Below are 13,543 nucleotides of genomic sequence, written 5' to 3' on the forward strand. Positions count from 1 at the left end.
CTGGGCTACTTTTTTACTTTAACTTTTCTAAAATGCTCTTGAAGAGCTGTTATTACCTTTTATACCTAAAACTCCCAGTTTTACTTCCCTGAAACCCATCCTGGGCAGGCAGCAGGAGTAAACACACATACTGCAATATTCCAGGGCTGCAGCATCAGACCCATAGGAGGAGGTAACTGCTGGATTAACAATGAGGAGAAGGAGGAGGGGTATGAGTCTATTCCAAAATTGGCCTTTCTTCTTCGAAAAGGAAAAGACCACTTATTGTTTGTGGATTCAAAAGGTTTGTTTCCTAGATATTTTCCCCAGGAGAAAAAAAGTTTCTCAGGAAACCGAGAAAGAAATTATAATGAAAATAGCTATTGTATGAATTTTTTCCTTAAGCTTCATTTTTACATCATTATAATATTTGTGCTGTGATGAAGGTTGGGAGTCCTCTGGGGCAGACCAGTCTATTTGGGAGGGTATATATGGAGTTTGTGCGTGAGTACATGCGGGTGAGTGGGCGTGAGGGTGGAAAATGTGTGTGGAACCTGTGTGTGTGTGGAATGTGGAGCATATGCACAATGTGTGTGGAGTTTGGAGTGTGTGTGTGGATGAGAGTGTTGGAGTGTGGACGTGTGTGGAGAGTGCACAGTGCGTGCGAAGTTTGGGGTGTTTGTGCACGCGCGTGTGTGGCAGATCCTGGAGCGCGTCCACGCGGCACTCGATGGGCAGTGTGCGCGCGCGAGAGCGGAGCGCGCCCCCGCGCCGCCCCTCCGGCCGGGCCCTGTGTGCGGCGGCTGCTGCCGGGCCGGGCGGCGGGAGCGCGCGGCGTCGGAGGCCGCGCCTCTGCGGAACGCCGAGCGCCGCGGGAGTGACGGGCCGGGGAGGACCAGGCGTCCCGGGCCCGAAGCGCGCGGGCTCCGGCTGGGGCGGCCGCGGACATGTGCAGGATGTCCTTCAAGGTGAGCGCCGCGGGCTCCGGGGCCGGGGCTGGGGCCGGGCTCTGGCGGCCGGGCCTGCGGGTTCGGGTGGGGTGGGGTGGGGTGGGGTGGGATGGGGGGGGCGCCGCCCGCTGCCCGCCGCCTCCTCCTTCCTCTCTCCTCCCGCCCGGGGCGAGGCCCGGGAGGAAGCGGCGGGGCTGGGTGCGTCCTGTGGGTTTGCGGTTTGCCTGCCTGCCTGCCCTGTCTGAGAGGCTTCGCACTCATGGCTGTGGATCGACTGAGTCTGCCCAGCGACGGGGCGGCGGGGACTGTCGCCGGGTAACAGGTCGGGGGCGGTGAAGAAGCTGGGGTCAGCGCTGTCCTGCAGCAGAAGGAGTCCCCGAACCTGACCCTCTGCGTCTTCATGCAGGAGTACCAGCTGCGCCCACGGCTGCTTCCTCCCCGGAGGGGTAGCCAGCACCCAGGGAGGCTTCAGGGTCCAAAGGTGTCTTGTCTCAAAAGAATTGATTAAAGCCATTCCATCTAATCCCCACATTTTAGGATGAAAGAGGTTCATTTGCCTCGACTGAAAGGTTTTAATAAAAATAGTAGTTAAAATGTATTAAACAGTTCAAATGTGCCTGACTCTGAACCAAGGACATGATGTGTATGGTCTCAATCCTGGGGGAAACCTATGGGAGGTGCTCTTCGGGGCTTTTTGTTGTTGTTGTTGTTAATGAGAAAACTAAGATATAGAGAAATTAGCTCACCCACGGTTTTGCAGCCAATAAGTTATGGTGTTAAGACTGAAACCCAAGTGTGTCTGGCTCTGAAGCCACTGTAATCCCGTTGCCGACAACAGCTCATGTAAGCAGGGAAGTGACAACAGTTCATGTAAGCAGGGAGATGTGCATGTTACAAAGATCTCTGGCTAGGTTTGGAGAAGAGGGTCGGAGCTGGGAGATGTTGTCATCTTTTTAAGAAATGGTGCTGGACCAGTGCATAGATGGTGAGAATGGAACGCAGTAGACGAATGTGAATGACTTTAAAATATTTGTTTGTTTGTTTGTTTGTTTGTTTTCCTGAGACGGAGTTTTGCTCTTGTTGCCCAGGCTGAGTGCAATGGTGTGATCTCGGCTCATTACAACCTCCGCCTCCAGGTTCAAGCGATTTCTCCTTCCTCACCCTCCAGAGTAGCTGGGATTACAGGCGTGAGCCACCATGTCCAGCTAATTTTTTGTATTTTTAGTAGAGACTGGGTTCCACCGTGTTGGCCAGGCTGGTCTTGCACTCCTGACCTCAGGTGTTCCACCCGCCTTGGCCTCCCAAAGTGCTGGGGTTAAAGGCATGAGCCACTACGCCCCGCCTACTTTAAAAGTTTTAAATCGACGTAATTCAGTAGGGAAGGCAAGAGAGATAAAGATAAAACGTTTGGTTTGGGATAAAGTTTGAAGATGGATGGGAATCCAAGCAGCGATGATGATTAGACAGATACACACTCCTCGATCCCAGGAGGCAAGTCTGGGCAGCAGCTAGAGATGAGATTTAGGAGTCAGCAGTATTAAGTAGGCACCCATGGGAATGAACATGATTGCCCAGTGGAACTGTATAAAGGTGGAGAACAAGAGGACTGAGGACAAAATCTTGAAGAAGATTTGAGAAAGCGCAGCCAGAGACAAATGAGAAAACTCAGAAGCATGCGCTGTCACTTACACCAAGGATCTCTAATCTTCCAACAAAGATGAAGAGGGCCTTGATGTTTATTAATGCCATGGGGAAATCACACAAAGAATTGAAAAGTCCATTGGATTTAGTAACAGAATAGGCCCTGGTGACCTTGCCGAGAGCACTTTCAGTGATGTTAGGATCAGGAGCCAGATTGCAATAGCTTGAAAGAGAGTGGGTAGAATCCACAAGTGTGGAGAACTCTTTCAAGAAATTCTGCAAGAAACAGATTTTTCTTTTTCTTTTTCTTTTTTCTTTTTTTGAGACAAAGTGTTGCCCTTGTCACCCAGGCTGGAGTGCAGTGGCACAATCTCGGCTCACTGCAACCTCCGCCTCTCGGGTTCAAGCAATTCTCCTGCCTCAGCCTCCTGAGTAGCTGGGATTACAGGTGCCTGCCACCACGCCCAGCTAATCTTTTGTATTTTTAGTAGAAACGGGGTTTCGCCATGTTGGCCAGCCTGGTCTCGAACTCCTGACCTCATGTAATCTGCCCACCTCGGCCTCCCAAAGTGCTGGGACTAGAGGCATGAGCCACTGCACCTGACCCAGAGATTCTTTTTAAAAGGCAGTGGCTGTAGCAAGGATCTGGAATTGACCAACGGTTTGTTTGCTTTAAAATGGTAGAGACTTGAGCATCTTTAAATGACGACAGGCACTTCAACAATAAAAAGACAAATAAAGCCTAATTTTAAAGTGGGCATATGAATAGACATTTCTCCCAAGAAGCTTACAAATGGCCAGTAAGCATCTGAAAAGATGCTTAACATTATTAGCCATGGTCTTGGAAATACAAATACAAAACTGTAATGAGATACCACTTCATACCCACTAGGTTGGCTTTAATCAGCAAGACAATGATGAATGTTGGCAAGGATGTGGAGAAATTGAATCTGCGTGCATTGCTGGTAGGAATATAAAATAATGCAGTCTTTTATTTTTATTTTTTATTTAGTTATTTTATTTATTTATTTATTTATTGAGACGGAGTCTTGCTCTGTCGCCCAGGCTGGAGTGCAGTGGCTGGATCTTGGCTCACTGCAAGCTCCGCCTCCTGGGTTTACGCCATTCTCCTGCCTCAGCCTCCCGAGTAGCTGGGACTACAGGCACCCGCCACCTCACCTAGCTAGTTTTTTTGTATTTTTTTAGTAGAGACGGGGTTTCACTGTGTTAGCCAGGATGGTCTCCATCTCCTGACCTAGTGATCTGCCCATCTCGGCCTCCCAAAGTGCTGAGATTACAGGCTTGAGCCACTGCGCCCGGCCTAGTTATTTTTTTAAGACATAGTCTCACTCTGTCAGCCAGGCTGGAGTCCAGTGGCACGATCTCAGCTCACTGCAACCTCTGCCTCCCGGGCTCAAGCAATTCTCCTGCCTCAGCCTCCCAAGTAGCTGGGATTACAGGCCTGTGCAACCACACCCGGCTAATTTTTGCATTTTTAGTAGAGATGGGGTTTCACCATGTTGGCTAGGCTGGTCTCGAACTCCTGACCTCAGGTAATCCGCCTGCCTCGGCCTCCCAAAGTGCTGGGATTATAGGCGTGAGCCACCACGCCCGGCCGATGCAGTCATTTTTAAAACCATGCTTGTCTTTCTTCAAAAAAATTTTTTTGTTTTTTGTTTTTTGTCTTTTTTTGAGATGAAGTCTCGCTCTGTCGTCAGGCTGGAGTACAGTGGCACGATCTCAGCTCACCACAACCTCAAGCGATTGTGAGGTTCAAGCGATTCTCCTTCCTCAGCCTCCTGAGTTGCTGAGACTACAGGTGCGTGCCACCATGCCCAGCTAATTTTTGTATTTTTAGTAGAGACCAGGTTTCACCATGTTGGCCAAGATGGTCTCCATCTCTTGACCTTGTGATTCGCCTGCCTCGGCCTCCCAAAGTGCTGGGATTATAGGCGTGAGCTACCGCACCCAGCCTCAAAAAGTTAAACATAGAGTTACCACATGACCCAGCAATTTCACTACTAGGAATATACCCAAGAGAAATGAAAACATGTTCACACAAAAACTTGAACATAAAGATTCATAGCAATAGTGTTCATAATAGTCAGAAGGTGGAAACAATCCAAATGTCCATAAACTGATGATAAAAACAAAATGTTGGCCAGGCACAGTGGCTCATCCCTGTAATCCCAGCACTTTGGGAGGCTGTGGCGGATCACCTGAAGTCAGGAGTTTAAGACCAGCCTGGCCAACATGGTGAAACCCTGTCTCTACTAAAAATAAAAAAATCAGCTGGACGTCATTGCGGGTGCCTGTAATCCCAGTTACTGGGGAGGCTGAGGCAGGAGAATCACTTGAACCCTAGAGACAGAGGCTGCAGTGAGCCAAGGTCGTACCACTGCACTCCAGCCTGGGCGACAGAGCGAGACTCCGTCTCAAAAAAAAAAAAAAAAAAAAAAAAAAAAAAAAAAAAAGTGTTATGTATTATAAATACCATAGATTGGGAGGCTTAAACAACAGACATTTATTTCTCACAGTTCTAGAGCTAGGAAGTCTTGAGATCAAGGTGGCTGGTGAGGGCTCTTTTCCTGACTTACAGGTGGCCACTTGTGCCCCGTTTCCTCACATGACCAAGAGGGAAAGCTCTGGTGTCTCTAACTCTTTCAAGGGCATTAATTCCATCCTGGGGGCTATACCTTCACAACGTCTTTTACACTTAATTAACTCCCGAAGACGACTCCTCCTAAAATCATCACACTGGGCATTAGGACTTGAACACATGAATTTTGGGGGGATGCAAACATTCGATCCTCAGCCCCTGTCCCTGGCATGTCTGTCTGTGTGTAAAATGTATTCATTCCATCCCAACAGTCCCTAGAGTCTTAGCTTGTTCCAGCATCAACTCTAAAATCCACAGTCTCATCTAAATATCTAAATCAGATACTGGGTAAGACTCAAGGTATGATTCATCCCGAGTGAAATTCTTCTCTAGCTGTGAGCCTGTGAAATCAGACAAGTTTTGTGTTTTTGCTTTTGTTTTGAGACAGGGTGTCACTCTGTCGCCTGCCCAGGCTGGTACAATCATGACTCACTGCAGCCTTGACCTCTGGGGCTCAAGGGATCCTCCTGCGTCAGTCTGCCAAGTAGCTGGGACTACAGGCTTGCACCACCATGCTTGGCTAATATTTTTTATGTTTTGTAGAGATGAGGGTCTCCCTGTGTTGCCCAGGCTGATCTCAGACTGCTGGACTCAAGCAATCCTGCTTTGGCCTCCCAAAGTGTTGGGATTACAGGCGTGAGCCACCACGCCTACCTCAAACAAGTTTTGTGGTTCTAAAATAACGACAGTGGGACAGGCATAGGATACATGTTTCCACCCCAAAAGGGAGAAGAAATTGGAAGAAAGGAATGACAGGTCACAAGCAAGTCCAATACCTAGCAAAGCAAATATTATTAGAACTTGAAGTTTGAGAACAATCCTCTTTGGTTCAGTGCTTTGCCTTCTGAACTCACTGAGTGGTGGGTCCTGCTTTCTGGTCCAACTGGGGCAGGGGATTGGGCTCACAAGACATTGGTGGTTAGGGCTTCAACATATGAATTTGGGGAGGAACACAAGCATTTAGTCCATAACATGGTAATCTGTACAATGGACTATCATTCAGCCATAAAAAGGAATGAAGCACTAATACATGCTACAACATAGATGAAACTTGGAAACATATTCAGTGAAGGAAGCCAGACACACAATGCCATATATTGGATGATTCCATTTATATAAAATGTCCAAAATCAGCAAATCCATAGAGACAGAAAGTAGACTAGTGGTTGCCAGGGGCTGGGGAAGAGAAGGGGATGGGAAGTGATTGTTGATGGGTAGATAATCTGGAATAGATAGTAGTGATGGTTGCGCAACCTTATTATGATTGCACCAAAACCCACTGGATTGTATACTTTGAAAGGATGAATTTTATCTATGTAGATTATATCTCAAGGTATTTTTCAATCATAATAGGGAATGTGGAGAAGGCGTGGGGACGATTTTGCTGAGTGAATTTCTCAGGGAGTTGAGGGCAGTGAGCCTGAGCTGGGTTCCATTTGCTGTGGAATTAACTAGAATGGCAGAAGGAAACCTCTCCCACTGGGGTAAAGGGAAAGGAGGTGAAGTTGGGGGTTGATGTTTTGTAAAGTGAAGCCCAGGATGAAGTCAGGATTTGGGGTAGGTAGAAAGGCAGCTGCCAAACCAGGTGCCAACATTTTCCGTGAATAAGGAAGAACGATCAGGAGGTGACAACTGCTAGGTGAGGTGAGGTAGAGGATGGGAAGATGGGATGACCTGAGTCTTGAAGGAGCAGAGATTTATACCCCTGAATGGAGGGGCAGTGGCCTGGAAGCCAGGTGGGCCTGTTCACTGCTGTGCTGAGGTTGAGGCAGGGAGAGAGGGAGTGCTCTGCCCTAGGCTAAGGATGAAGAGGAGTTGATGACTATGAAATGGACTTCCAGAAGGCACAGAGGGAAGGTCTGTCCAGAGCAGACTCCCAGGCCAGTCTGAGATTTGCATTAGCAACATTCTTTCATCCACCGCCCATCCTGTCAAACATATTAAAATGCACCCACAGCCACAATAATAAAAGAGACTTTTTATTGTAAAATTTTTAGAAGGATTTTGTGATACTACTTTTTAAGTGATTTGGCTGTAAGTTACTCATTTAGTTGACCTTTTGTCCATTTTTCTGCAGTTGTCATAGTTGGTTGGTAACTCTCATGCAGTGAGCAAATCAGACCTACAAATGATTTTCATGTGGTATCAGTATTTTATGAATACCAAATTTAGCAGTTAATGAAGTTGACAGGGTGTTATGTTTTGTAGCTATTTAATTGAATATGTATTAACTTTGATTTGGGAACCACAGATTAACTTTTTCATTTTCATAGGCTCCTGAAAGACTCATAGGCCCTAGGCTCTGGGTCTCCAAAGCCTACGTGTAAAAAGGCCCCGCTTTGTTAGACGAGTCTGTGGAAGAATAAACAGAGCGTTATAAGTCACAATTTAGGCTCTGCTTGATGATTCAGAATCAATGTATGTAGGGCTGCTTGCATCTGAACCACATGACCCCTTTGCATCTACTTTTCATGGCTTTTCCATCATGCTGTTATCAGTGACTTCTCACTGGTACCACTTTGCCTCCAGCAAACTTCCTTTAACAACTGGCAACGCCTAATCTCTTCTGCTTGAGAACACAGACACATGTTGGTTAGAAGTATCTTTTAAAGTAAAAGGAGGCCGGGCACGGTGGCTCACGCCTGTAATCCCAGCACTTTGGGAGGCCGAGACGGGCGGATCACAAGGTCAGGAGATCGAGACCATCCTGGCTAACACGGTGAAACCCCGTCTCTACTAAAAATACAAAAAACTAGCCGGGCGAGGTGGCGGGCGCCTGTAGTCCCAGCTACTCGGGAGGCTGAGGCAGGAGAATGGCGTAAACCCAGGAGGCGGAGCTTGTAGTGAGCCGAGTTCGCACCACTGCACTCCAGCCTGGGCGACAGAGCAAAGACTCCGTCTCAAAAAAAAAAATAAAATAAAATAAAGTAAAAGGAAACTCAGAGAATTATTTTTTAAAAGGAGGCCAGGCGTGGTGGCTCACACCTGTAATCCCAGCACTTTGGGAGGCCGAGGCAGGTGGCGGGTGAATCACCTGAGGTCAGGAGTCTGAGACCAGCCTGGCCAATACGGCCAATACAGTGAAACTCTGTCTCTACTAAAAAGTACAAAAATTAGCCAGGCATGGTGGCATGTGCCTGTAATTCCAGCTACTCAGGAGGCTGAGGCAGGAGAATCACTTGAACCTGGGAGGCGGAGCTTGCAGTGAGTCGAGACCCTGCCACTGCACTCCAGCCTGGGCGACAGAGCGAGACTGTCTCAAAAAAAAAAAAAAAAAATTCATATTTCCTTTAGGGTCTGCTATCTGTCATATGATGCTATACCCCAGCCAGGTTGGAGTTGGGTATCTTATTCTACAAAGAGTCTGTTTTGTGAATCTTATGAACTATATTTTAATGGTAATGCTGGTTAATTGTTGCGCCTAAGTTCCAAAGGGAGGAGTGTGTAATGAGGTATATCAGACCTCCCTTCCTGTCATGGCCTGAACTTTTCAGGTTTTCTTTGGGATCCCCTGGGCCAAGAGGGGGGTCCACTCAGTCAGTTGGGGGGCTTAAAATTTTATTTTTGATTTACAGGCTTAATGTTTATTAAGCATTCTGAAAATTGTAAATACTTAGCACAAAGTGGGACAGTGGATTAGAATAGCCAGTAATGTCTCAAAAACATCTTTCTGCATATAGCTTTGCAATCCCTCACTACATCTTTATTTTATGTCACCTCTAATATCATAGAAATTCATTATTGAATAGAGCTAATATTATCTTGATTGAATTAATAAGTGTACGATTGAAGTCCACATTACTCTAAACCTTTTAAAACTAATAGTTTAAATCTCTACCCCCCTTAGCTTTTAATTAGAATTCCAGTTCTGTACAATTAAATTTTCCTCTGTGTTTCCTCTCCCCTTCCTTCCTGTACAATTTCTGGAAGTGTACAGATGAGCAGTGTATTAGCCAAAATTCTGACAGTAAATGGAAGGGGGCAGGTAGGGAGAGAAGAAAATATGACAAATGTGGAATATGACAAATGTGGAAGCTTACACTCAATTTTCTACAAGGTGTAAAAGGTAAGATCTCAGACTCTGGACCCAAATAGACTATCAGACTTTTTCTTTTTTCTTTCTTTCTTTTTTTTTTTTTTTTAGAGAGGGTCTTGCTCTGTCACCCAGGTTGGAGTGCAGTGGTGCCATCTTGGCTCACTGCAACCTCCACCTCCCAGGTTCAAGCAATTCCTTGTATAATCCCCAGGAGCTGGGATTGCGCATGTGCCCCGTCACACCCAGCTAATTTTTGTGTTTTTAGTAGAGACAGGGTTTCGCGTTGTCAGCCAGACTGGTCTCAAACTCCTGAGCTCAAGTGATCCGCCTGCCTCAGCCTCCCAAAGTGCTTGGGATTATAGGCGTGAGCCACCGTGTCCAGTCCAGACTTGCATTTATTTATTTATTTATTTATTTATTGGTGGGTGGGGGACAGAGTCTCTTTCTGTCACCAGACTGGAGTGCAGTGGCATGATCTTGGCTCACTACAACCTCCGCCTCCTGGATTCAAGCAATTCTCCTGCCTCAGCCTCCTGAGTAGCTGGGACTTCAGGTGCGCGCCACGATGCCAAGCCAATTTTTGTATTTTTAGTAGAGACGGAGTTTCACCATGTTGGCCGGGATGGTCTCGATCTCTTGATCTCAAGATCCGCCCGCCTGGGCCTCCCAAAGTGCTGAAATTACAGGCATGAGACACTGCACCCAGCCCAAACTTGGATTTAAATCTCAGCTCTGTTATTTGGATGAGCCAAGATCCCTACTGCGTGACCTTGACTAACTCATTCCTATGCTCAATTTCTTCATCTTAAAAATGAGAATAATAGGCCAGGCATGGTGGCTCATGCCTGTAATCCCAGCACTTTGGGAGACTGAGGCAGGTGGATTACTTGAGGCCAGGAGTATGAGATCAGTCTGGCCAACCTGGCGAAGTGCTAGCTCTACCAAAAGTACAAAAATTAGCCAGGCATGGTTAGTGTCAGGCATGGTTGCAGTGAGCCAAGATTGCACCACTGCACTCCAACCTGGGCAACAAATTGAGACTCCATCTAAAAGAGGGGAGGGGAAGGGAGAGGAGGGGAGGGAAGGGGAGGAGGGAAGGGGCCTTCCTTTAAAAAGTAAAAAATAAAAGAAAACATGGGACTAGGCTGGGTGCAGTGGCTCATGCCTGTAATCCTAGTGCTTTGCAGGGCCAAGGCGGGCGGATCACTTGAGCTCAGGAGTGCGAGACCAGCCTGGCCAATATGGTGAAACCCATCTCTACCAATAATACAAAAATTAGCCAGGCATGGTAGCAGGTGCCTGTAATCCCAGCTACTTGGGAGGCTGAGACAGAAGAATCGCTTGAACCTGGGAGGAGGAGGTTCCAGTGAGCCGAGATCGTGCCACTCCACTCCAGCCTGGGTGACAGAATGAGACTCCGTCTTAAAAAAAAAAAGAAAAAATGGGAATAATTATATTAGTTATACATTACTTAACAACAAGGACACATTCTGAGAAATGCACGTTAGGTTATTCCTTCATTGTGCAGACATCAGAGAGTGCACTTACTACAGACGTAGAGCGTGTAGCTGACTGCACACCTAGGCTCTATGGTGTAGCCTATTGCTCCTAGGTGACAAAACTGTACAGCATGCTCCTGAATGGAATACTGTAGGCAGTTGTTACACAGTGGTGAGCATTTGCATATCTAAACACATGTAAACGAAGAAAAGGTACAGTAAAAATATGGTATTATAGCCGGGCGCGGTGGCTCAACCTGTAATCCCAGCACTTTGGGAGGCCGAGACAGGCAGATCACGAGGTCAGGAGATCGAGACCATCCTGGCTAATACGGTGAAACCCCATCTCTACTAAAAAATACAAAAAAAAAAAAACTAGCCGGGCAAGGTGGCGGGCGCCTGTAGTCCCAGCTACTCGGGAGGCTGAGGCAAGAGAATGGCATAAACCCGGGAGGCGGAGCTTGCAGTGAGCTGAGATCCAGCCACTGCACTCCAGCCTGGGCAACAGAGCAAGACTGCGTCTCAAAAAAAAAAAAAATGGTATTATGATCTTAGGGGGCCACCATCATATATGCAGCCTATCATTATATATTACATGACTGTACTAGCTCATGGGGCTGCTCCTGGAATTAAATGAGTTAAAGCAGTAAATTGTTTAGCACACTGCCTGATGCAGAGCAAGATCTCAACTTAGTTGTCCTTGCTGTTACTTAGAAAGTTGCAACCAGCAAGCCTGAGAGAAGCTCCTTGGTTTTTATTGTAGTGATCAGAAAAATCAAGAAAGAGATGAAATAGTAATAGCATGCTTGGTAAAGAGCTTTACAGCTTCTGTGACGTATTTTCACGTGCACCGTCTCCTTTAAAGGCTGGAGGACTGGCCCTGTCTCTCTCCACACCATTTATGATTATGTGCATATCATACCCAGAGGAGATTTGGAAGTTATCCAGGGAATGTGATGTCTATAGACACCAAATAGAAGGAAGGTTGGGGACTTTCCATCTTAGCTGGAGAGGAGCTTGGGATGGAGGATAGGAAGGAGGTCACCAGGGTCACTGCTGCCTTACTTCTTGCTGTCCACAGAAGAATTTCACAGGAGACAGAACAGTGTGATGGTGAGTTAAAGGGCAGCCTCAAGCAAGAGACTGCCTGTTGCTGAAGCCTGACTTGCCATTTCTCACTTACCTCATCTGTAAAATGGGATCGTCCCAGTGCCCACTTCACTGAGCAAGGATGAGGATGAAATAAGCTAGTGTGTGCAGAAGATATGCCACGTGGTCCAGAGTAAGCACTTTGCACTGAGTGAGCTCAAGATTTCTGACCTCCAGTAAATGTGCCGGTCATAGGGTGACAGGAGCACCTGCCCATTTCTTTGCTAGACATTGCCACCTAGATGCCCCATAGGCACTTGAAACCCAGCTTGTCCAACCCTGAACTCATCATTTTTTTCCAAAGTCTGTCCTTCATACAGTGTTTCCAACCTTCATGAATTGGCACCAAGATCAGCCAGGCACTGGAACCAGAAGTCAGGAGTCAATCCACTCTCCTATTCCCTCCTCTCCTGCACATACAATCACAGACCAAGGCTGTGCAGTTTAGCTCCTTAAAATGTCTCCAGTCTGTCCAGTCTTCCCATTCCCACTGTCGCTGCCTCTTAGTAAATTAAGCCCTTGACGGAAAATGAAATATTTATAGCTTTTCACAAGGCTCAGTTTCTAGAACCTTATAGGAAACCAAGATGTCCAGCCTGGCTGGAGAGGAATCCCCAAGGCCATCCTAAAGGGAGGAGAGGCCCCGGCTAGAGATCTTGTCATGACAGTAGTCACTTGCTGTTTGCAGATGGGCTTTTGAAGGTATTTGGGGTTAAAGTGAAATGACAGAGTCCCTGCAAATGAATTACAGTTTATCATTCTTGTGTGTTTACCTTTCAGGAAAAGCTAGCAGAGCTGTTCCCTGGTGCATATTACATTGTCTGCCTGATTCACCCTCCCAGACTTCATTTTGGCCTTGTGCAATCTCTTTGTTAAAAGACTTTGTTTCATGATTCATTATACAGGTCAAACCTCCCTTGCCATTGCTTTGCCTAGTTACTGACAGCTGGAACAAATTAGACCTAGCCTGGTTCCTAAGCTGCAGTGCTGGCGTGAACACCATGGTTGCAGTTTGCCTTGAAAACTCCAGGACAGCAAAATTTACACCTTTAGGAAAGGCGAATTGTTAACCTGAAATTGGAGGTGATTTGTTTTTCCTCCTAAATAAGCCAGGAAACTATTCAAAGTATGTTTGCTATTAGCTTATCACTCCCCACCTTGCCGTTCTCTCATTCAAGTATGCACAAGGGCATACACCTGCGTATGTGCTGAAGGACTTCTGAAATGAAATCCTCACACCCACAAATACTGCTGCCACTCTCCTTTCGTTTTAGAGGGCTTTGTTGAGTAGCTGAAATTGTTGGTATTTTCTTTTGAGCTTAGAGAAGCATTGTATTTAATGCAATATCAACATATTTAAAAGACATACTGTGCAAAAGGCCTTTTGAGTCAGGTAGATGTTTTAAACCCACTCACAAAAAAAGTGCTTTTATTAAACAATGTGAATACTTTTATAAAATTTCCTAAGACCATCAAAATTCTTTATTAGTACCAATACTCTGGATTTAATTTTGCCTATTGATTCTGACTTTGTAAAGAAAAGTAAATGGAGGAAAGGAAACTCGCACTTAATCAGCATTTATGGTGTGTTGGGTACAATATCAGGCAAAAATCAGCATCATTTACTACT

The 13,543-nt window shown here is 46.4% G+C and overlaps 1 protein-coding gene across 4 annotated transcripts in view; it reads left to right on the top strand.

Moving 5' to 3' along the window:
* Positions 1–734: 734 nt before the first annotated feature.
* ANKRD29 (ankyrin repeat domain 29) overlaps positions 735–13,543 on the top strand; it is a 77,974-nt gene continuing 65,165 nt past the window's right edge. For all 4 annotated transcript variants that reach the window (XM_028837883.2, XM_015121676.3, XM_015121678.3 and 1 more), the window contains exon 1: positions 735–947. In XM_028837883.2, coding sequence (XP_028693716.1) covers positions 927–947 — 21 coding nt within the window. In that variant the 5' untranslated portion in view covers positions 735–926. The remainder of the gene's footprint in view (positions 948–13,543) is intronic.

Source organism: Macaca mulatta, chromosome 18 (genome assembly GCF_049350105.2).
Source record: "Macaca mulatta isolate MMU2019108-1 chromosome 18, T2T-MMU8v2.0, whole genome shotgun sequence".
Lineage (NCBI taxonomy): Eukaryota > Metazoa > Chordata > Mammalia > Primates > Cercopithecidae > Macaca > Macaca mulatta.